This window comes from Rattus norvegicus, chromosome 4 (assembly GCF_021556685.1).
Source record: "Rattus norvegicus strain SHRSP/BbbUtx chromosome 4, alternate assembly SHRSP_T2T, whole genome shotgun sequence".
NCBI lineage: Eukaryota > Metazoa > Chordata > Mammalia > Rodentia > Muridae > Rattus > Rattus norvegicus.
In genome coordinates, this window is record NC_141537.1 from 122,220,445 (window position 1) to 122,243,079 (window position 22,635).

A 22,635-nucleotide genomic window follows, 5' to 3' on the forward strand; every position below is an offset into this window, starting at 1 on the left:
TATGGCCTGTCCCTTGCTGAGGTGTGCCAACAAGAAGCTGCAGGCAGGCTAGTGCCAGGTGGACCACCTAGGTCACCTGTCCCCATCAGGCTCTGGCCAGCACCAAGGCTGCAGGTCTGGTCCCAGAGCAGCCACCAACAGACTGAGCCTCCCTGGTGAACAGCCGTGCTCTCAGCCTGAACAATTATCTATAGGCTCCTGCCAACTGTACCACCTACCTGGCGTGGGCAGCACTTCAGTGCCCTTCAGGACCCAGGCGTACACTGGAAGCCAGAGCCTCACCCCTGCTGGTACACAGGGATTCCACTGCCCTAGTCCCGTGCCTCCTTTTCCCAGGAGGTAGCAGGTAGGCAATGCTGGCATAGGAGATGCCACAGGTGAGCTGACAGCCCTGGGTGACTGCCAACACTGAACAAGCTCTCTGCTTGACTACAAAGATGACGAGGCAGGTTGTAAAAAGTTGGTTTATTTGTCATGTTTTCACTGTATCTCAGTTAAGCCATTTTGGTGTCCACAGTGACAGTCCTCTTGGAAGCCAGGTCATCCCTACTCACCCACTAACAGTGACCATCAACCACAAGCCACCAGGCCCGGCTGACAGCTACAGCAGCAAGTGAGACTGTGGACTCCTCTAGGCCTGATGCTCCTCAGCACAGCCCAGAGCTGGGGACTCTGCACCCGCTTGCCAGAAGCTGTGGAGTCCCTACGGTAGGTGGGAAGCCCTGCTGCTCTGTGGCAGTGGCAGAGGAGGGGCAGTGGGAAGACCCTGTGGACTGGGAGGGCACCAGGCTCCTCTGCTCAGGACTGGGTCTAGACAAGGCCACGTGTGATATGGTGTGAGTCCTGGGCTATGTGCAAGGGCCCTGATGCTGACCTGTGTCGGGGCAAGTGGCTAATTGTCCCTTGGTTGCCATTTGCTGGCAAGCAGAGCAGCAAGAGTCCCTAGAAGCCCTGGGTCAGGGAGGCATTTGCTACTTCCACTGAGGTGTGGCGGACCCAGGTGTCTTGCTGCTGGCAGGCTGTGACCACATGGCTGCACACCCACCAGAGCTCCTGCCCCCTTGTGTGAACAACTGGACCCTCCTGTGTCTTAAGGTAAGCTGACAAGCTCTGATTGCTCTGACCTCAAACTGTAGCCTTTGTACCCTTGCTGTTAGACAGTTTCTATCTTAAGAAGGGGCCTTTCCTATAGACCTGAGGCTTCTAACCCTCAGACCCATGTTATCTGCTACCCCAGACACCTTAACTATAAAAAGGATTTTGAGCAACTTCCTTAAGAGATCTCTGAACCCAGTTTGATTTTCCTATAGGTCCTCAGCCAGTCTACATTTGGTCCTAACAACAAGAAAACTCGAAAACCTGGAACAGGAAGTTCTCGGTAGGAAGACAGAGGTGGCCACCACAGGACCTCCCTTTCTAGTGGGACCTGGAAAAGAGCACAAGGACCCTTTACATGTGCCTAGCTACCTAGTGAGGCCAGGCTCAAGGTAAAGCCAGTAATCCCCTCCCTGCTGGCAACAGCAGACACGCGGATGCTGATCCTCACCCGTCTGCATGCCCAGAGGAGATGCAGACATCTTGTAGTTTGTGCTTCCTTCAACCAGGGCCACAGACTGCCTCGGGGCAGTTGGGACCCTTGCAGCTGCCAGGCACTGAGAAGTGCAAGGGTTTAAATAAAAGTTACATTGGAAACTTGGGGACAATTTGTTATCACACCCCAGACATCAGCTAACAATTCACTTCTATCAGTCTCTTGCCAATGTCAGAAAAAGCAAAACTTCAAATTGGAAATTTCCTAGCACTTTACACAGTGGAATGAAAAGATATGAAATTAAAAAAAAAAAAAATTAAAGTCCCTATGCCACAGTAGCATGCTCCAGCAGTAAGAGCACCCTTCCGGGGCAGTTCTGGAGCCTGTGCCCTCACCCTGGTCCACAGGCACACGAGGCTCAGAAGAGAAGGGCTCCCATGCTGCCCACCTCGCTCTGCTCTTTGACGAAGATCTCAAAGTACTGGTAGATGATGGTGACCGCCAGCAGGATCCCGGTGCCAGACCCGATAGCACCCAGGAAATCAGCCAGGACAGAGAGGGCCCCAATGCACAGCCCACCGAAGGCTGCAGCTGTGGGGATGTACCTGCAGACAGACAGAGAGACAGCTGCGGTGCTTGATGAGCCAGCCACCCAGGACTGGGGATGTGACTAGCACAAACCCCAACATGGATGATGCCACTCTAGAGTTTAGCCTGGAAACAGGAATGTTAGGACGCTGTCTGCAGACTGCCCAGACGGTGCGCTGTGAATGTCAAGCCTGAGACTGCTGTGCATGTCTCCTGGGCAGCACGAGTCAGGGGCCGTAAGAGTTATGGACTGAAGTGAAAGCCTGCTGCTCCTGGCTCAGAAACTGACATTTCTGGTGTTCCTTGTAGTGGCCTCCTTCAGTGAGGTCAGAAACTTCAAATCACCACTTGCTCATTCTACACAGCATCTGGTTGTTCTGAGTGACAGCAGAGAACTAACCATGATCACAGACTGGGCAGAAAGCTCAGGCACTTTCCATCTACCAAGAGGCAGCTTCAGGAGGCCTATGTAGGGTTGCCTGCTGCTCCTGGAGCCCTAGACTTTCATCTCCTTCCTTGCTCTGCACGGTGACTGCTACATTCCTCTATCACCCTTGGCTGAGCCTGGCAGTCTCTGGCCTCTCCTTTGCTTTCTTATTTCTGAACTAAGCACCTGTTCCAGGCCAGCTGCTCTTGACAGTACCTTGGCTTCACCTGTGCTAGGACCCACCCAGCCTAAACCAGGACTGCTCAGTCACCACCATCCTGTATGTACCATTTTGACACCCTGGCTGTGTGCTTCCTTCTCCTCTCCTGTGCTGTCTTCTTTGGTCAGGGGTTATACCGGGCTGTACTGGTATTTCTAGTATTTGGATGTAATGAGCACACTTACCGGTTGAGCTCATGCACCATGGAGGTCTCCCTGTGGCCTCTCATCACCATCTGCTGCTCCTTCAGCTGCTTGGCAACCTACACAACCAAGTATAAGCACATGAGCCAGAGGCTGAGGGGAAGGGGGCTGCTTCACAGTGGGACTAAACAATTTCAGATTTTTGATTTGCATTATCTCATTTTTTGGAGGTTCTCTATGTAACCTTGTCTCGTGAGATCTGCCTGACTCTGCCTCCCAAGTGCTAGGATTAAAGGTATATGCTATCACCTCCCGGCCAGATATTTCCCCCACAGCTCAGACAAGTCTCCATGGAGGAACTTTAACTTGCAGCTATACACTCACTCACACAATAGTCTCTCTTTCTACTATGGCCTCAGGCTGTCAGAGCCAACTCTGTTAATCTCCACTGGTTGCCCTTGGGGCTTCCACACTGCCCCAGAGGGATGATCCAACTGTAGAATGGACGGCTTATACCATATACTATATGCACAGTGGTAACAAGTGGAGCTCCCTGGATGCCAGCAGCTGCCCTTATCTCTAGCAGGAATGTGGGCTTAGACTTACATCTTTGGCAGAAGAACCCGAAACTTCGATCCATGTTTTGGAAAAGAATGCACAGGAACCCAGCATGAATACAATGTACACGACCGCATGGACAGGGTCCTCCAGCACTGAGCCGAATGATTCCGGAGGAGACAGGTAGTAACACAGGCCACCAACTGGGTAAGCACGGGCTGGGCCCCCAGATGACGTATCCTAGGAGTAAGATACACAAGTCTTCCAGATGCTGCTTCGACACGCCACAGCAGAGCCAAAGCTCCCAGCAGATGCTTTGTGGTGTCATAAGCTCACCCACAGCAATCTCACCAAATTGTTTTTAAGAGGAAGCTCAGAAAGACCTTTAAGTGAAATATTTGGTCCTAGGTTAAGACACCCTATCACAAGCCACAGCTACTACATCAGTACAAACAATCCTCCCTGGGTACAGTGACACTCACCGACCAGGTGCCCAGCAGGCTAACCAGCAGGTTGCCACTGAAACGTGCTGACAGCATCTGGGAGATGACATACAGGTTGGACACCAGAGCAGACTGCAAGATGATGGGAATGTTGGAGGTGTAGAAGAGCTTGATGGGGTAGGTATTGTACTGGCCTCGGTAACGCGCCGACTTGATTGGAAGGTCCACTCGGAAGCCCTACAATGCAAACACAACATGATTTTTCACTGTCCTATTCTGCCTACTGTCCCGTGTGGTCAGGACAGTCGGGTTGGCCATAGGAGAGGTGATGCTGGGTGTCAGTTCTACCACTGGACTTGCAGCAGTGATGGTGTCTGAGGGCACATACCCCTTCCTTTCCTATACCTCCAGACCCTACTGGTGGTTCCCAGGCAGTGATCACCCATGTGATCATTAACAAAAACCCTAAGCTGCCCAGCAAAACCACCCACCCCGCCGAAACCCTGGACACCAGAGTCGCTTCCTTCTTTACTGTTATAAACCCAGTGCCCAGGACACTAGGACAAGACAGAAGACTCTACCTTCTTACTAATTCAACCAGCCATCGCCTTGCTCCGAAAAACTGAGCTGTTACTAAGTAGGCAAGCAGGCAGCTGACTCAGCAGGAGTCACTGCCTTATCCGGCTCGTCACAGACATGTCTTTCACTGTTATCCCTTTTTCAAAACTTTAAGTGTGTGTGTGTGTACGCACACACGCACGCACGCACGCCACAGTGTCTAAGTAGGAATCAAAGGACAGCATACAGAAAGAAGTTAGTTCTCTCCATGTGGGTCCTGGGAACTGAACTTATCACTAGGCTTGGCAACAATCACCCATACACACTGAGCTCTCTCACCAGCATTGTTTGTTTTAAAACAGACTCTCACTACATACATCATGCTGAACTTATATAGGTGGTCTTATGTCCCACCTACCAAAATGAGCCACCACACCTGGATAACTGCTGTAATTTCTTTCAGTCAGTATTAAAATACTGCAAAACATGCTGGGCACGGTGGCATAAACCTTTAATCTCAACACCTGAAAGGCGGAGGAAGTTAAATCTATATGAGTTTAGGATAGCCTGGTCTACATACTGAGCTTCAGGCCAGCCCAGGCTAGACAGACCCTGTCTCAAACTAACCTTAACCAACCAACCAACCCACCCACCCTCCCACTTTCAAATACAAAACTCCTGGTAAATATGAGGGTCTGTGCAATTAAGACAGCTAGCAGTTCAGGTGTCCTACTGAGAAACAAGAGAGACCAATAATCCTACACCTGAAAACTGCGGGGCAGGACAATGTGGATGCTGAGCTGGACTGCTGCCTTTGGACACACCTGGAAATAGATGACAACAGCAAAGACGAAGATGGTGGCAATCAGGTTCATGAGGTTAGGGAGGTTCTGGCGGTAGAATGCCTCTCGAAGGGCTCGGACCTTGTCTGTGCGGGTGGCCAGCAGGTGGAACAGCGCAATGATGGCGCCTTCAAATTCCATCCCTATGGGCAGAGTAAAACATGTGGTGTGTAGAGGAATTTTAATCTAGCAACATGGCTGTTCCTGCAAGGGACCACATCTATAGATATGATCCAGCCAGAATACAGACACACCCTTAGTTCATACCTTTAATCCTTAACAATGAAGACAAGGTTAGTTTGTAGAAGGAAGCAGCCATATTGAAAGTGATGTCTAATTGAGTCAAACAAAGTGACACATCAGAGAAAGATCTGACAGAATCAGACGGACATAAGCCCAACTCTCACCAGACAAGGAGAGGAAGAGAGGCTATTTAAGAGCCTCGAGAGAAAAAAGGTGGTAGTGATGGATGGTGGGTGTGTATGGAAGCTTTACTGGGACAGATGCACAGAGACAGGTTACAGAGAGAACAAGCTAGATACAGGCGAAGACACAATGAGCAAGAGGATTAGAACAGATGGCCAATGTCAGTGTGAGGCCAGACAGAGCAATTCAGTCAGAAGCTGAGAAAAGCTGGATAGAGTCAGTCAGCTTGGAAGTTAAGATTGTAGAGGCTATTAGATTCCAGGCCTAGGCCTAGGGAAAGTTAGAACAGAGAAGGAAATGTTGTTCTGGGCTCAGTCCAAAGTTTGGGTATGGCTCTCATCTCATCACTTCATCTGAGGACAACATTTTTAGAAGTGGAGGATGAAGAGTGCTTGCTTTGCCCCTCAGCTTCTTAATGACCCAAACTGAGAGGAAAGGTGAAGGAGTTCAGAGAGACAAACTACAGCACTGGGTTCTTCTCTTCTGCGATGAGCTGGCTGCTCTCATTTCTTAGGTCACCAGATGTGTGGAAGAACATCTGTGACACAATTTGCTTGAAAAAGGCCAAGTCTTGTTCTGGAACCTGGGCAGTAGGAACATTCATCCTAGTCCCTGAAGAGGGCAGCCTGTCCCCAGTAGGAGAGTGAGGAAAGCTGGAGTTCTCAGCTCCAAACACCAATGCTACAAAAGGAAATGTGGCTGCCATTATGGGTGCATGGCCTGAGATCCTGGTCTCCACCCTTCCACAGGTCTTGCCTACTAGTAGGCCTGGCGAACAGATGAGCTCCTGAAAGCTGAAGAGAGCAAGAAGAGTATCGCAAATACCTGCAGGTAAGGGGAGGTTAGAGCAAGCCTTCCTACCTTTCAGTTGTGGCCTATCTTCTATTTAGGGATAAGGGAGCTGCAGCTAGCCAGGACAAGGCTTGTATCTAACAGGTGTGTCCAGGTAGATGGGGGTTGGGGGGCGGTTGCTCCTGCTTTCTCCCCAGTAGCCTTTCTAAGCTCCCATCACCCTGCTTTTGTCCTGTCCAGCTTCAGAGAGACAACCTCAGCCCAGGACACAGAGCTACTGGTTGCTTCCCTCATGCCTTTCAAGACTGCTCAACTGCGATACCTGGATCAACTCTCTAACACCTTCCCTGTGACCCTTTCTTCCTTACTGCTGTCACAATGACCCAAGATCCCAGGATGCTGTGTGACAGCAAGGTCTTAGAACCCACAGCAGTGACAACAATGCCATGATTAGGTCCTGGCTCTTCTAATTTTTACAACTGCTGCCATATCTGTCAATTCTCTAGGAACAAGCCCATCTCTACATACTTAGCACCATCCCAGTGGCACACCCATGCATGCTGTCCATACTTTCCCAGTCCTGGACTTTTGCACTGCCTCAGGAGGCAGCAGTGGTGAGCCAGCCAAGTGTAGTAGTCCTGGCTACAGGTCACCTGTGTCCTCAGTACATTTCTGGTCCTTGAACCTTACTGATGCCATCTTCCCTGGTGTGGTTCATCCCATACCACAGTCAGTGAATCAAAGTGCCCTTTCAGACTACATTTCCATGGACTTCTGTTTTCCACGTTGGTCCCATCTTCCCTACAACCTCTTCCCTAACAACCAACCTGTGCTTCACTGCTTGTCTGCTCAAGGCAGCCATGGCACTTCCCCTGCAGAATGCTCTGCAGTATGAGTGCATCAGTCCTTCCACACTCCATCAGCCCCAGAATGCAACTGTTCTCTGCTGGTTCCTGAGCCGGGATGGAGCATCCCACCCTGCTCCCTTCTTTGCTATCATTTCCAATGCTGGCATCCCTGATCATGTGGTCTTTCTAAACAATACACTCCAACTCCATTTACCTGTGCCTTTCACTGCCCCAGTCTCTCTCAATGCCACTTATTTCATTAGAGGACAGCTTTTGTTCATTAGATGGCTGTATGTACGGCCTCTGAAGGCAGAAACTGCCCCTGCATCCAATTTTATAAAAGCATGCACAAATATTTTTCATGAGCCGCTTCTAAATAAATAACACATTTAGCAACAAAAGTCTCGTTCCCTAGTAAGTCTTATTCTACAGCGTTCGTTGTGTTTACACATTTTGATTAGAAACATTCCCATCCAAGGGCACTCTTAATGGCAATGCCATAACATGCTAATATGTCACCTGTACCTACTATAAGCCAGGCATCATGTGGTTGCACGGTATTCTGTGGTGCCAGGTGTCGAGCCTTGCACAAACCTCTACCACTGAGCTACATTCTCAGTTCTCCTGCCTCAGCCTCTGGAGAGCTGGAATTACAGATGTGTGTTATGACCCCTCACTACACGATGACCCAGATCAGTAGTAAAGAAATGTGCTCATACCACCCATCTGAGCCCAAGGGCAAGCATGATCAAATACTTTGGTGTAGTAGTTTCAGTTTTTTGTTTTGCTTTTTTTGTAAATGATCCAGAGTAAACTGCCAAAATATATAAAGGTAAAGATGCTTACAATCTCAATGTCAACACAGTGGGCTCTGACTTGAAGTTCACCCAAGACAGAGGCTAAAACAGAATGCACTTACTCCTGTAGTGCAGTTCTCAGTGTGCTGAGAACACAGATCCCACTCATCTGGCACACCAACCATGATGAGGCATATGAAAATCTAGGCTGTGTAATGCCGTGAGCATAAGTTCCCCCATCCTTAAAACACAGTGGATGAGCTTGTGCCTCTGCTAAACTGTGGCATGAGCTGAGGCCCTTACCTCGGCCAGTGTTGACAGTGGTGGGGCTGAATGCCTTCCATACAATGGTCTCACAGATATTAGTCGCAATGAAGAGAGAGATGCCAGAGCCCAAGCCATATCCTTTCTGCAGGAGTTCATCCAAAAGTAGGACAATTAAGCCAGCAACAAAGAGCTGTGGAAAAAAGGAAAAAAAGGAAAGAAACCCAAATAGATCATGTTACTGTTCCCAGGGGATGTGGCTCTCTTCTTCAATAATTGAGTTCTTGAGTATTAAAACAGAGAGCTGAGTGGGCTGCATCCTCAGCCTTTATCTGGTATTAAGAAGGGCAAACCTACAACCTCCAGCTTCTTAAAGGCACAGCTGAGATTTGGTATTTGGGGGTGGGGGTTGAGGGGCACAGCATAACAGTTACCTGAATGGTGATCAGCAGGCAGATTCCAGCACCCATCTCTGAAGGGTCCCCGTACATGCCCGTCATCACGTACACAATGGACTGACCGATAGTGATGATCATTCCAAACACTAGAAATCAAGAGAACTGTGTTCTCAGAGCAGGACAGGACAAAGCAGGGGAAGTGGCTAATGAACACCTGAATGCCCAACACTGAAAGAAAACACATAGTGCTGACACTGCCTCAAGGAGCTGGAGGGCTCTCCATAGTCACACGGTCAAAGTGTGAGAGAACACAGGCACCCTCAACAAAAGCCATCTGCTCTCCGGTCTCACCTCTTCCTTAGTGACGAGAAAGAGCTGAAGCCTGGCAGATGTGGTCTTAGGAAGAGCATGGAATCTCAAGCAGAATCAGAGACGTAACGCAGTGCTGGCACCCCTGAAGCCCCAGCACAGAGCAGGTCACTGGGATCCGAAGATCTCTAAGCTGAGCTGTAAGTGGGCTACCTCGAGAGCTCACCACCGTGATCCAAGTCCAGAGTGTAGAAGACTTTGGGATAAAACCAATTCTTTTGGATCTAAGTTTATATTTCAAGTGTCTTGAAAGGGAACCCACAGTGCCACTGGCCTGGCTACTGGTCCCATTTCCCCTGACAGAGCTCCTTCTGCGGTGTCTCAGATCTCAGTGTATTTCATTCCTAGACACATTTGAATTGACACATAGTATTGGTTTTCCAGCATGAGATGATTCTAAATAAGACTTAAATTTCAGTTTAAATTTTCACGTGTCCCTCTAACACAGTCCCTATTTGAAATTTAGAAAAAAAACTGTTCAGGGACTGTCAAGACGTCCACGTTGATAAATACTTGCCATGCAGGCCCGATGACCTGACATTCTCAGATTCCACACAGAGGAGAAAAGAGAGAACGGACTCTATAATATTCTCTGACCTTTCTCTACACAGATCCATGGCACATACATGCATGCAAACACAATCACAAATAAATAAAACCAACCAATGAAACATCAGAGCCAGGACACTTGCTGCCAAGCTAGATAATCTGAGGATAATGGCCAGAACCCCATGACAGAAGGGTAGAATCACACCTACATTGTTCTGACTTACACACATACACTATGGCACATGCGCATGAATTAAACATGTAAAAAATTAAAACACTATTGCTCAGTATTCCAGCTTTGTTCAATCAAACCCAGGGATTTGGGCATGCTACAAATGCACTTCCACTTCCCAATATTCCTCAATTCTTAAGGCAGAGGAGGTTTGATAACTTTTTCTGAATAACCTATTCCAGTTCAGAGGTAGGGCACTGAGGCTGGTGGCAAGCCACGGTTACCAGTTACACCTATCACTTGCTGTATGGCAAACATCACTACCTCCTTAGATGAAAAACTACACCTTCAGGACGACCACCTCGCTTTCTTCACTTCACAAGCTGATAAGAAGCACAGAACATTCAGGAGTGTCCTCTCTTCCCTTAACCCGAGTCACACATACAGGAGCTCTCTTCAGTGAAGCTCTGATATATGAGTGCCAACTGTGCACAGGACAGGGTGAGCTCCCAGCCCTGTTCCTTCCGTTCCATCCTGCCTCTTCCTAGTGCGGTCATGGAGTGCATGCAGAGGGGCAGCCAAGGAGGTCAGAGCACAAAGCACAGTGCTTTAATCTCAGCTTTATAGCAAATTCACATCGGCAACCAAAACATAATGTACAATATTTCTTACACTTTTGGGCTCCATTGAAGAGAGCTCGGTCTTTCGGGGTGTCCCCAACTTCAATTATCTTGGCACCAGCTAAGAGCTGCATGATAAGGCCGGACGTGACAATAGGAGAGATACCCAGCTCCATCAAGGTACCTTGAGGAAAGAAGGCAAGACACAGCCAAAATGAGCTTGGAAGGACAAACATTGTTAAATATAAAGAACAACACTAGGCTACTAACATACAAGCTCAACAGCACTCAGTTTGCTGGCAGCAATTACCTTATAGAACCACCTCCAAGGACCAACAACTAGAGCACAGCTTAACGCAACCTATTCACCCTGCCAGGCAGCTCTCATTCTGTGCAGGCAGCCACATGTTATTCAGACAGCTGCATTTCAATCCAGCAACAGACTTACTCTAGCTTCATGGAGATAAGAGAGGCTGGTCTCCCCATCAGTTAGTAAGAAAGGATAACACTGAAGGCATTCCCGGAGTCTGGAAAGAGGCCAGCACAACCATATCTGGCTGTGAATAAACTCCCACCTTCCATTATGCTAAATTCAATCACAGTTCTGATTTCCAACTTTATGTGCACTATATTTTTAATTGAATTAATCAAATGCAGTATCAACATACGTATTCAAAATCTTCTCTGTGCCCATAGGTAGGTAAATGGTCTAGGGCTTACAAAAGTCCTTTTTTTGGGGGGGGGGGAGGGGGAGACAGACACTATAACCTACAGATATGAAAAAGATTTCAGCCAAGTAACAAATTATACCTTCTAAAGAATGTTATCACTTTTAGGTATTCCAATTCTCCCATGTTTTAAACAATTTCTACAATGCAGCCTTATCTTGTTATTACAGGCTCTGTACTGCATTCAGACCCACAGGGTGCATTCATCAGCAAATGCTGTATGTATTTCTTCCCCACACCACAGGGAAGGGCGGCATAGGCAGTCCTACCTCTGTTAGAGGCCAGAATCACTCGCATCCAGTAGAAGGGGTCAGCTGAGTCTGAAGACATGATGCCAAACAGGGGAATCTACAAAGAGCAGAGAGGAGTATCACCCGTGCTCCAGCCCACTCAGCCCTACGATGCCTGAGCAGAGCTTACCTGGCAGCATACTAAGAAGATGAAGAGGGTGATGGCCGTCCACAACACCTTCTCCTTAAACTGAATCTGGAAGGGAATGAACGAGAGCACTTTATCACATAGGCAAATAAATGCACACGAATCCAAATAAGCTCTCATTCCCCATTTCAGAGGCTGCTCGAAAGTGTACCAAACACAGCCCTAACATTAAGTAGCACGCATCATGTGCTTTCTCTGTCCAAGATGTGATACAAAGACCTGTATTGCAGATTATCTTCATGTGACAACGAGCAAAATGGTCAAGAAAATGTAATCTATCTCAAATCCTACAGCGAAGTGAATTTGAGCCCAAAGCTATGTTCTTAACCATTCACAGTAACAGCTGAGACTAAAGATGGCTTCTCGTCAACCCTTCCCAGGTGTTAAGTATAATGTTAACCTCAATTGTCAACCTCATGGGATTCAGAATCACCATGGAAACAAAAATGGAGGAATTTCTGGACTGAGTTATTAAGTGGGAAGACCCAGCTTAAATGTGGGAGGCCCCAATCCATGGGCTAGAATCCAGAACTGAATAAAAAGGAGAAAGTGAGCTGAGCCCAGCACTCAGCTTCCTGCTTCCTGGCCGGGGATGCAGTGTGACCAATGTGCCTGAAGTTCTTGCTGTCAATCATTCCCTGCTGTAATGAACTACACCGGTCAACAGTAAGCCCAAACACAATTCACCCTTCCTTCCTCCCTCCCTTCCTCCCTCTCTTCCTTTCTTCCTTCCTTCCTTCCTTCCATTTCTGTCAGGAAAGCTGTCACGACAACCAGAAAGGTAACAAATCAAGCAAGTCAAACAATCAACACACATCATCTTACTCTCTAGCCTGATTAGAAATCTCTAGGCTCCTCCTGTTCAAGAGCTGTCACTAGATAGTGAGAGCTCCTCAGTAGTGCCTGACCCACCACCACACAGGTTTCGACGGGTTTAACAGACAGCTAAAGACCAAGATGTTAACCAAATGTAAAGCCAAAAGGAAAAGGAAACAAGAAAGAAAAGTTTCTAACAAGCACTGGTTCGGTGTGCAGGCTGTCAGGTCAGAATCTAAGTTCTCTGGGTCTAGTCACTCCCGGAAAGACACAGTAATGTACTCCCTGGGTGATGTGAATTCCAAGTTCAGAGAGGCAGCTGGGGGACTCACATTACTCCTCTTTCTCTCACGAACACTGCTTTCCAATCCTATTACACCAAGGACTTAGCACCTAACGACGGGGGAGCAAGACACTTCACAGGTATCAGAGACAAGCTTGTAACAAAAGGGTACACGTGCTATCATCTATTGTGATGATGGACACCTGACCAGGGCCTCATGCCCGCCAGTAGCCAGTTTCCCAGCCCAAGGAACGATACTGTTAGAAAAAAGGAGACACATTTTTCAAGACTATTTTAAACGAGAAAGCCTCCTCTCCTGGTCAATTCAAGAGCAAACATCCAAAGATGTTCTGTCTATGTCCTGAACCTTCTGCCTCTGGAATAGCTGCAAAGTCACCCTCGTTCGGTAGCATGATTTGCCCTCTCCTGCAAGGGTTCCCAAGCCACACTTGAGGGCCCTCTCTCCCTCCCTCTGCCAAGGCCGTTTCTTATCTGCCCACCTCCCTCACCCTAGACTTTACATTCACAACCTGCCATCCAAGTGCACTTATGCCAGCCAGGAAGCCTTCCCACACCCTCAAGGCAACTTCTAGTCCCATTCAAAACTCTCACCAGATGGACCCCCAATCCGGGCCAGTTATACCTTACATATTTCCCATCTCCCTTGTTCTACCAGGCCAAGGTCACAGGACTATGAAGAAAGAATGTAAAGTGTGGGACTTGGGCTTCTTGACCCCTGAGCCAGAACCTTTGCACTGAGGTGGAACAGGTAAAGCTCTGCACAATGTTGTCAAAGACAGCAAGGGACTTATAAGGCATTTGCACAAAACTATCTTAAGTAAAAAAAATTAGGAGTACACACTAAGTATCCATGTAAATGTCAGCTACAAATGCCAGGTTTGACACAAAGTGGATTTATTGTTTTCTGTAACCCACGGGCCTAGACGTTCCTTCATCGGGCAATCTCCCATAAGGAACATTTATTCTTGGGCTGAGGCTGACTGCCATGGAAATTCTGATTAAGATTCGCACGGTGCTACATCTCTCCCCTTCCTTGTTTTAGCGCACCTACTGTCAACAGCAGCAGACTTCACCAGTGCATTTAAACTCGATGCTGGGGCAGCATACATTAAAAAAAAAAAAAAATACAAACACGTTCATATCGACTACACGACTGGTTTTTTTTCTTTGGAAACTAGATACTAAAGTTACTTCCCACAGGAAACAGACACCCCATGATCTGCTCCTGCTGGAGGTGAAGAACGGAGGGTAACTCAATCTGGGATCCTAACTGAGGTTTTATTCAATCACTGCTCAGACCCACTTTTGAACTAGGCAAACCTGAGGCTTTGTTAAACACTATCTACTACTAAAGATGCTCCAAAGGAGACACGGTGTCGTGAGAATTCCCATACAACCAGGTCACCTTTCAACGGCTCCCGTGAGTATCCCAGCACACACACTACACTCCAGAGGGGCAGTTTCCATTCGGTATACTGAGGCCATTTTTAATTGTACTGTAAACTTCCAGTGCCCAGTTTTGCAAGGCTTCTTTGACCACCATCTGGGGGAACTTACCTTTCTCTCTGGCTTCTGAATTTCCGGCAAGATGACACAGAATGGCTTGATGACTTCCAGAAATTTGACTTTGATGGAAGAAACAGAAAGAGAGTTAGGTACAGAGTAACTTGAGGGCACCTGAGGGAGACCAGCACGATGGGAGCCGGGCGTGGGAGTGCAGGGACCCAGAGGGCTCGGTTTAGGGGCGCGGGGATGAGTCCCCGGGGCAGGCCGCGTTCCGCCAGGATAGGGCAGCACGGCCGGCGCCCAAGCGGAGAAAGAAGACGTATTCTGGCAGCGCCGGGGTGGCCCCAGGAAACTCACTCGCCATGGCGGTGGCTGGTCCGACTACACTCCCTGCCTCGACTGCGCTCCACTTCGAGTGAGGCGACGGTGCTGCTAGATCTGGAGCGCGCTTCCTCAGCCGAGAGACACGTCAGTGATAGCCCGGCGGCGAGCAGCGCGGCGAGGCGGGGCCGGGGATGGGCCACCGGCCGCTTCCGCTTCCTGCCACGCGCGCCCGCCGCGCCGCCTGCGCCAAGACCACAACTCCCGGCATGCAGCAGGAGCAGAGGGCCTGTCGGGAAGACGACTGTCGGGCCACGCCGGAAGTGGGCGTGAGCAACTGCTCAGACTCGTCCGGAAGTGAGGAACGAGTCAGCCTGTGTTACTTATGAGTACTTCACCGTGGTTATGGCCCTACGAAGCAGACTATTCGGCCGTCCAGGTCGGTGACCCTAAGTGCCAGGGATAGCATGTCGCGACTCAGTAGGCCTCGGCTGCTGCGAGGCACGCGCGAGAGAACAGCCGTGTGTTGAATCCTGTCCTGCATTCCTCCTGGCGTGGGTGTTATGGGCTGCCTCTGAGGATACCTAAGCTCTTGCGTTTGAGGACGGTCGGCGGAGGCCGGGTCTGGAGGCTCGGTGTGGGCCTTATCGTAGCGGATTCCAATAAGGCTTTTGGAACCGGAGAATTAGGAAGAGATGAAGAAACCGAGCCAAGCCTTGCTGCTCCAGATCTTCAGGGAAAGGAATACTGTTGGGTGGAACAAAGGCTGTGTGAAAGGGACTGGGCTAGGTAGGGCAACGTGAAATTTGTTTTTAGAAGAATCTCTGATCTCAGTGCTCTGCTATCAGAAATAGAAGTCTTGCTGTGCGCCTCGAGTGCTGGGTTTCATGCAGCCAAGTCTTGACTTTAACGGAGACGTTTTTGGTGGCCGCGTCTTTTAGAAACACTCTAGACATCCAGCCCTATTTCATTAATATGACATTTGGATTTAATTTGGCATTAAATTGCATGTGCTTACACAAATATTGAGGGGTTTAGGGAAAGCATTAACTGAATATTCTTAGCACAGTGCGAGGTTTTTGTTTTTGATTATTTAAAATAGGTCTCTAGGTAGCCCTCGATACCACTATGTAGACTAGGCTGGCTTCAGATTCAGAGATCCTCCTGACTCTGGGACTAGCGATGCATGCGCCACACCAGGCCACAATGTGAGGTTTTTGAAACAGATGTGCCGTGTTTTTGCATTTACACATTTTAAAGATTTTATTATTAAATACTTGAAACATGTCTAGAAGAGACATAAAATCTAAATGAAGTTTTGATTAAGGATTTCTTTGAGATTTTTATTGCTTCTGTGCACACGTAAGTAAATGATTACAGGTGCCTTTTGAAGGTAGAAGAGGGAGCCACCTGACAAGGTATTGGAAACTGAACTCGGGTCCTCTGGAAGAACAGCAAGTGATCTTACTGTTGAGTCATCTTTCCATCCCCCTGATAATAGTATTTTAAAATACAATAAACATGAATCTTATTCATCTTCAGGACAATGAAGAAGTTAAAATAGTAATGGATTCCAGACCTCACAAAATAAAATCTGTATTTTACAAAATGAAGTTCCCCCTATCCCCAACCAAGAATGGGGGCATCTTATGTTGGTGACAGGATACAAAAAGTTGAGTACCAAAAAGTTTGTTGAAGAGTGGAAGTAGGGGGCTGGAGAGATGGCTTAGCAGTTAGGAAGACCCAGATTCAAGTTCCAGCATGTGCATAGCAGGTCACAACAGTCTGTAATTTCAGTTATGGGTGATCTGACACAGACATACATGGAGGCAGAACTCTATTATACATAAGATCTTAAAAGAAAACTGAATAGAGCTGAGACTAACTCCCTTATCAGCAAAGTCCTTGTACAATGTATGAGGCCCTGTGCTCAGTGTTCACCTACCACAAAGATTACTGTGCTACAGATATATGTTTCTTCAAAATACTGTTAACACTTGTGGTTTGAGTGGGAAGTTTTAATCATCAATGGAAAGAAAATCTAAAAACACATGTTTCATACATGAAATACCTCAAGAATAAAGATTCCTTACAGTCTGACCTGGTGACTTAGACCTGCTGTCCCAGAACTCGGGGGCAGAGGGAAGAAGGTCAGTAGTTCAAGGACAGCCTGGGCTACATGACACTGTCTCCAGACAAAACCTCTAAACAACAGAGTTACCAATATGTTACTATGGGAAGGAAAAGACAGGCCAGGACCAGTGAGAGGTTCCCATGCAGGTCTGAAGTGTCCCATGCAGTGCAGCATGATGGTCTGAGTTTAATTCCTGGAACCTACACAAAGGCGAAGGAGAAAACCAACCCCACAAAGTTGTCCTTGGACCTTGGACACACCCAGAGTCCTAATCCCCCTCTCCCCGACCCCTTACTTTTTTTTTAAGGGTATGGTTTGGTGTCACATCTGGGGGAGGGGGGGAGGAACAAAAAAGGTTCAGAAAGCACTTGTCAGAATTTTTAGCACTACTATAAAAGTGAGTCAAGCATTTTCATGAAAGTGACTTAACAGAACATGTAGTATGGACCCAAATATTCTTTCTAATTCATCAAAGGATAGCTTGACACAAATGGAAGATGGTATGGAAAAACAGGCGTACTGCTTGAAAAATGAAATCAGTTTCATGTTCTAAGTGGAAAATTTGGAATTCCCCGTAGCTGATATGAAAATGTGTAATGACAAAATTAGGAGATGGTATTGAGCCTTTGAATTTGCGTTTCTTTACTGGAGAAGCAGGAAGGACTGTGGTGCCCAGTGAAAGCCCAGACTCGGAGCACACTAGACAAACACTACCCCTGAGCTGTATGTTTCTCCAGACCTGGACTTCTTTTTTTTTTTTTTAAAGATTTATTCATTTATTATATATAAGTACATTGTAGCTGTCTTCAGATACACCAGAAGAGGGAATCGGATCTCTTTACAGATGGTTGTGAGCCACCATGTGGTTGCTGGGAATTGAACTCATGACCTCTGGAAGAGCAGTCGGGTGCTCTTAACCACTGAGCCATCTCTCCAGCCCCAGACCTGGACTTCTTTAATACTTTATTTTTTGTTTATTTTTGATATTACAATATATCATTTCTCCTTTTTCTTCTCCAAACCCTCCTTTTTATACCTCCTTTCTCTGTTTCAAATTCATGACCTCATTTTTTCATTGTTACATGAACATCGTATATACATATGTATTCTAAAATACAACCTGCTCAGTATGTATACTTGTATGTATGTATGCCTTCAGGGCTGACTACTTGGTGTTTGATAACCACTTTGAGGACTACTCCCTGGACAAGACTTTTTTTTTTTTCTGCTCTTGGCATTCCTTGGTTGCCTGTAGTTCTTTGAGGCTCTTGGTCTCTCCCCCAGGCACTTTGGCATGTCTGCCTGCTTATGAAGACACTGGATTGAGAGGGACCAAAAGGGTGACTGGGTGCAGGTGTTGACACTGGTAAAGTACATAGAGTGGGCGTGTCTCCATACATTTGCTCATGTGTGCAGAGAATCCTTCAGGACCCCTGTGGCCTTCCCTCTGCAGCCTCCAAGAAAGATGACTACCCCCTCGGTAACTACTGTGATGTCTGTCAGTCACTACAGAACTGGAACTCTGAAAAATGGAAACATTCGTCATGGAATCCTTTCCCTCAGCCTTGTGTGTGAACTCTGTGCATCTCCTCCTTTTCCTCGCTCTGTGGTCTACAATCAGTCATTCTGATGTTGATGATACATTTCCAGATTGGGCCATTTTTCAAAATACTGCCGTGGATATTTTCATGCCTATCTTTGGGAAGCCATGTTTTTATTTCCCTCGAGTTTTGTCTAAGAATTATTGAGTCTGGATATGTAGTCATTATTCCAAAAGGTCATGCATTCAGCTAAAGTCTACGTATTGTATTAGAGGAGGTTAGAGAGACCCCGGAGGAAATCAGTCTTCTGGGAGCCACGCCCCATCCAAGTGTTCAGATTTATAGCCTTCCACACTGCTGTCCCCAGCTCTGCCCTCCCTCCTTGTTGCTCCCTCATCCCAACGCTGGGTCTTCTCTTCACTTTGTGTTTTCCCTCCCAACCTTGTCTTGGAGTACCCATGTCCTGCTCAGCTCCTGAAGCTCATCGCAGATGTTACCACCTACATCTAGCCTTCCTCACACCACTAAGTTGGGACCAGTTTCCTTATGCCATCTGCTGCTTTGGCTGATGTAACCTGAGCAAACCCATGGAGCACATTTACTTTGTTCAGATGACCTCATGGTGGGCAGGAGAGATGGTTAAAGAGCACTTACTGTCGTTATAGAGGATCTTAGTTCCCAGCACCAACATCAGGCAGCTCATAACTGCCTCTAATTTCAGCTCTAGGAGATATGACATCCTTTTAGCCTGTGTGGGCATGTGCATAAGCAAACATTAAAAAGAAACGTTCAAAGCCAGCTGTGGTGGCATAATTTTAGTCCCAGCACTCAGGAGGCAGGGACAGGAAGATCTCTTGCTTTAAGGCCAGCCTGATCTACGTAGGGAAGTACAAGTTAGCCAGTGCTAAATAGTGAGAGCCTGTCTCCGACAACAAGACACCCATGTGAACTTGCCCATCCACTCAAGACAGCCGTGGGATCTCCAGGCCTTTATTTTCCGTCAGCAGCCTCATCACTTCCTGATCCAATAAAGCTAAAGAGCTTTAGTTAGAGCTAAAGTCCTTGCATCTTTGCCTACGGAGCATGTGCCTGGGCAAATTACATCCATGGATAAACCTAACAATCGGCTCTCCTCAAAGGCTCTTTGAGCTGGTAATGGGCAGTTAGATCTGTGAAGCTCACCCAGCTTCCAATGGCCCATCACACTGCACAGCGTCCCCCTGTGCTTGCCTGTCACGATGTTCTGACGGAGCTATTGCAGCTGTTCTCAAAAGAAGGCTTGGTCACCAGGTTGACAGTACTGGGAGACACCTTTAAGAGGTAAAGTCTAGTAGGTCTTTAGGGGGGAGCCCTTGAAGGAAATTGTGGGATCCTCATGCCTTCTTTGTTTCTTGTCTCCTGGGCATGCGATAAGTGTATTTTGTTCTGCTGACTAGCCTAAAGAACCTGTGACATGGACTAAACTTCCAAGACCATGGGCCAAAAATAAACCCCTTCTTTTTATAAGCTCTTGACCTTGGGTATTACAGTGGCAAGGCTACTAGTGATGCCAGATCTTCCCTCTTTGAGTTATTAACTCATGCTTTCACCTGTTGGGCTTCATAAGTACTGTTGACTAGGTTACCTCTCTGTTCTTGGCAGTCTCTACCATCCTTCCCATTGTAGTGAAAAGTCTAAGAGGTCTTGCCCCGTGTCTTCTAGATTTCCTCTTGCTTCTCCGGCTCCTGTCTGGACTGGCTCTTTAGGCCTGCAGGCCACCTCTTGGCATGGGTTTTCATCACTAAGGATGCTTCTTCACTTTCCCGGGACATTGCACCCTCTTGTGTCTTGGGGAACCCCATTGCTTTTCTGAGTCACTTTCCCCAGTGTCTAAGGATGTTGTTTGGGAGGGAAACTTTCTCAGTGGGGTGTGGGTCTGGTGGCCATAGAGAATGTGAGTTGGAGCCACTACCCCATAGCTTTATAGTCATCATCCACCATAGAGATTTTCTGCAGCTGAGAGATCTGGAACCATTCTGACTACTGGCTCTTTGTGCAGTCATCAAGGGAGCTTGGGTAGGTGGCCTGCAGGGTGCCAGCCATCTGGGAACTAAACTGGAAAAAGATCTGAGTTCCCTTTCTACCCTTAAACCCTCCATAGTGCTGCCCAAGGGTCTTGAATGCTTCATCAGAGTGCCTTGGTCTTTTTCTCCAGATACAAGCCTCCTGCAGATGGTACGTGAAGTGCCCAGTTGCATTTGCCCATTGGAAAAGCAGAGACTAGTGTCTTATTTTAAGTATATCCCATGTAACATTTGGGACAGCCTCATACCAAACACATTATCTGTTGCTTGTTTAAATTTCAAATTGAGTTTGGGATCCTAGCTATGTTTTATTTTAAATCTGGTGTCCCCACCCAGATAGCCCCTCCTTTTCCTTGCTAGGGAGGGTCAGTCACTCAACTGTGAGAGGTGTGGGAGGCATCTTTGTTTAACTGCTATAGGGAGTTTGACTTCCAGCCCAGGTTTGGTGCAGCATGGAGGTGTTGCCATCATGCAAAGTCTTACAGACCTAGTGTCCTGCTTCTGGCCTCCCCCCACACCCGGCTTCAGAGGTACGGGTAGTACACCCCACCTTTGCAACAATTGACAAATAGGAAGACAGACTCACATCATGTTCATCTACTTCCCAAGAGCTGACATTCTTCTAAGTGTGTCATTCTTCTGTCACTGTCTCCTTCTCTGGCCTCGTGAGGTCGGTCGGTCTATCTATCTATCTATCTATCTATCTATCTATCTATCTATCTATCTATCTATCTATTTAGGAGTTCTTAGTTCAATGGGGTGTCCCAAGGGAAGCAAAGGACTTGGGAGAGGATAATTTTCTGACACAAGACATCAAAATATACAAATTGTGAATCAATGGTGTTTTCTCAAGTGAACATAGTATGTGCCCACAAGTGGAAGAATATGGCAGACTTAGAAGCCAGCATACCTTCTAAGGCGTTTACGAGGATGAGTCTGTGAGGGACAAACCTATCCGAACCACCACAGACACAGTGGTTGCCGATCCACGTCTCCTGTTGCTGATACAGTTGGTTGTTGGACACAGGGTCTGCTCTCTTTTCTTCTCCTTCCTCCTCCTTCCCCACCCCCACTGTCTTTGAGACAAGGTCTCACTGTGTAGCTCCAGCTGTCCTGGGATTCACTATGTAGTGCAAACTGGCCTCCCAACTCACAGAGATCCCCCTGCCTCTGCTTTCTGGGTGCTGGGATTAAAGGTGTTTGCCACTATGTCTGCCTCTTTTTCTTTTGGACGCAGGATCTCACATATCTCAGGATGGCCACAAACTGGTCGTGTAGCTGAGAATGACTTTAAACTTCTGATCCTCCTGCCTCTGTATTTCCCAGACAAATAGGTTCCTTTTATTTTCTTTTTGAAAACAGATATACTTTTATTTTATATGTATGAATATGGGTACTATGTGCATGCAATCCCTGAGGAAGTCAGAATAGGGTTCATATCACCTAGAGCTGGAGTTACAGATGATCAGAATAGGGTTCATATCACCTAGAGCTGGAGTTACAGATGATCAGAATAGGGTTCATATCACCTAGAGCTGGAGTTACAGATGATTGAGAGCCACCATGAAGGATGCTGGGAACTGAACTTTGTTGGGGAATGGTTCTGTGTATTGTGTACTCCAGATGCTTATTACTGTGCCCAGAGATTTGGTTGCAGCCTGGGTATTGGCCTTGTCATGATTCTTGGAGCATCTCCTGTGTCAATGATGTGTAGACTGTTTTCTATCAACTCTAATTGGTTAATAAAGTGCTGTTAAGCCAATAACTGGTCAGTAGAAGAGATAGGGCAGGACTTCCAATCCCAGCCAGGGGATCCCAAGCTGAGAGAAAGGATCTCTTGGAGGGTCCAGAAAAGCAGAAAGACCAGGAAGAAAGGAGGGTTTGCCATGAGGTCTCGATAAGAGAGCAGTCATGAGGACACAATGGAACACAGCAAGCCAGGGCAAGACTCAGATGTCAGGTAAAGGACCATGTGGCTAGACAGTAGGCAGCCAAAGAGGGTTAGACTAGATGAATATCTGCACAGCATGGGCCCTGGAGCTGAGGTCTCCGAATCATGTATGCACTAGAGGGTTCATAGAAACACCCTGTTGTTACTTGGGAACAAAGGGGGTGAAGGAAAACTCACAGAATAACATTTACAGAATCCAATTCTGCAAGAGTGACAAGTGCTCTTAACTCCTGAGCCAAGTCTCCAGCCTTCTTTGTTTGTATCGTCTTCACTTTGAGTGCCTAGGGT

The 22,635-nt window shown here is 47.5% G+C and overlaps 1 protein-coding gene and 1 long non-coding RNA gene across 2 annotated transcripts; one reads left to right on the forward strand and one right to left on the reverse strand.

Annotated features, from left to right (window-relative positions):
- Positions 1–450: 450 nt before the first annotated feature.
- Positions 451–14,814, reverse strand: Sec61a1 (SEC61 translocon subunit alpha 1). The gene is given in 12 exon segments (NM_199256.3): positions 451–2,136; positions 2,952–3,028; positions 3,516–3,707; positions 3,950–4,147; positions 5,293–5,453; positions 8,477–8,630; positions 8,872–8,981; positions 10,598–10,729; positions 11,543–11,621; positions 11,694–11,759; positions 14,389–14,456; positions 14,695–14,814. Coding segments are annotated over 12 exon segments (1,431 nt in total). The 5' UTR covers positions 14,702–14,814; the 3' UTR covers positions 451–1,949.
- Positions 14,815–15,001: 187 nt separating this feature from the next.
- Positions 15,002–21,948, forward strand: LOC147994959 (uncharacterized). Its single transcript, XR_015686818.1, has 2 exons — positions 15,002–15,097; positions 18,246–21,948. It is a non-coding gene; the product is annotated as an uncharacterized LOC147994959 (long non-coding RNA).
- Positions 21,949–22,635: the final 687 nt, after the last annotated feature.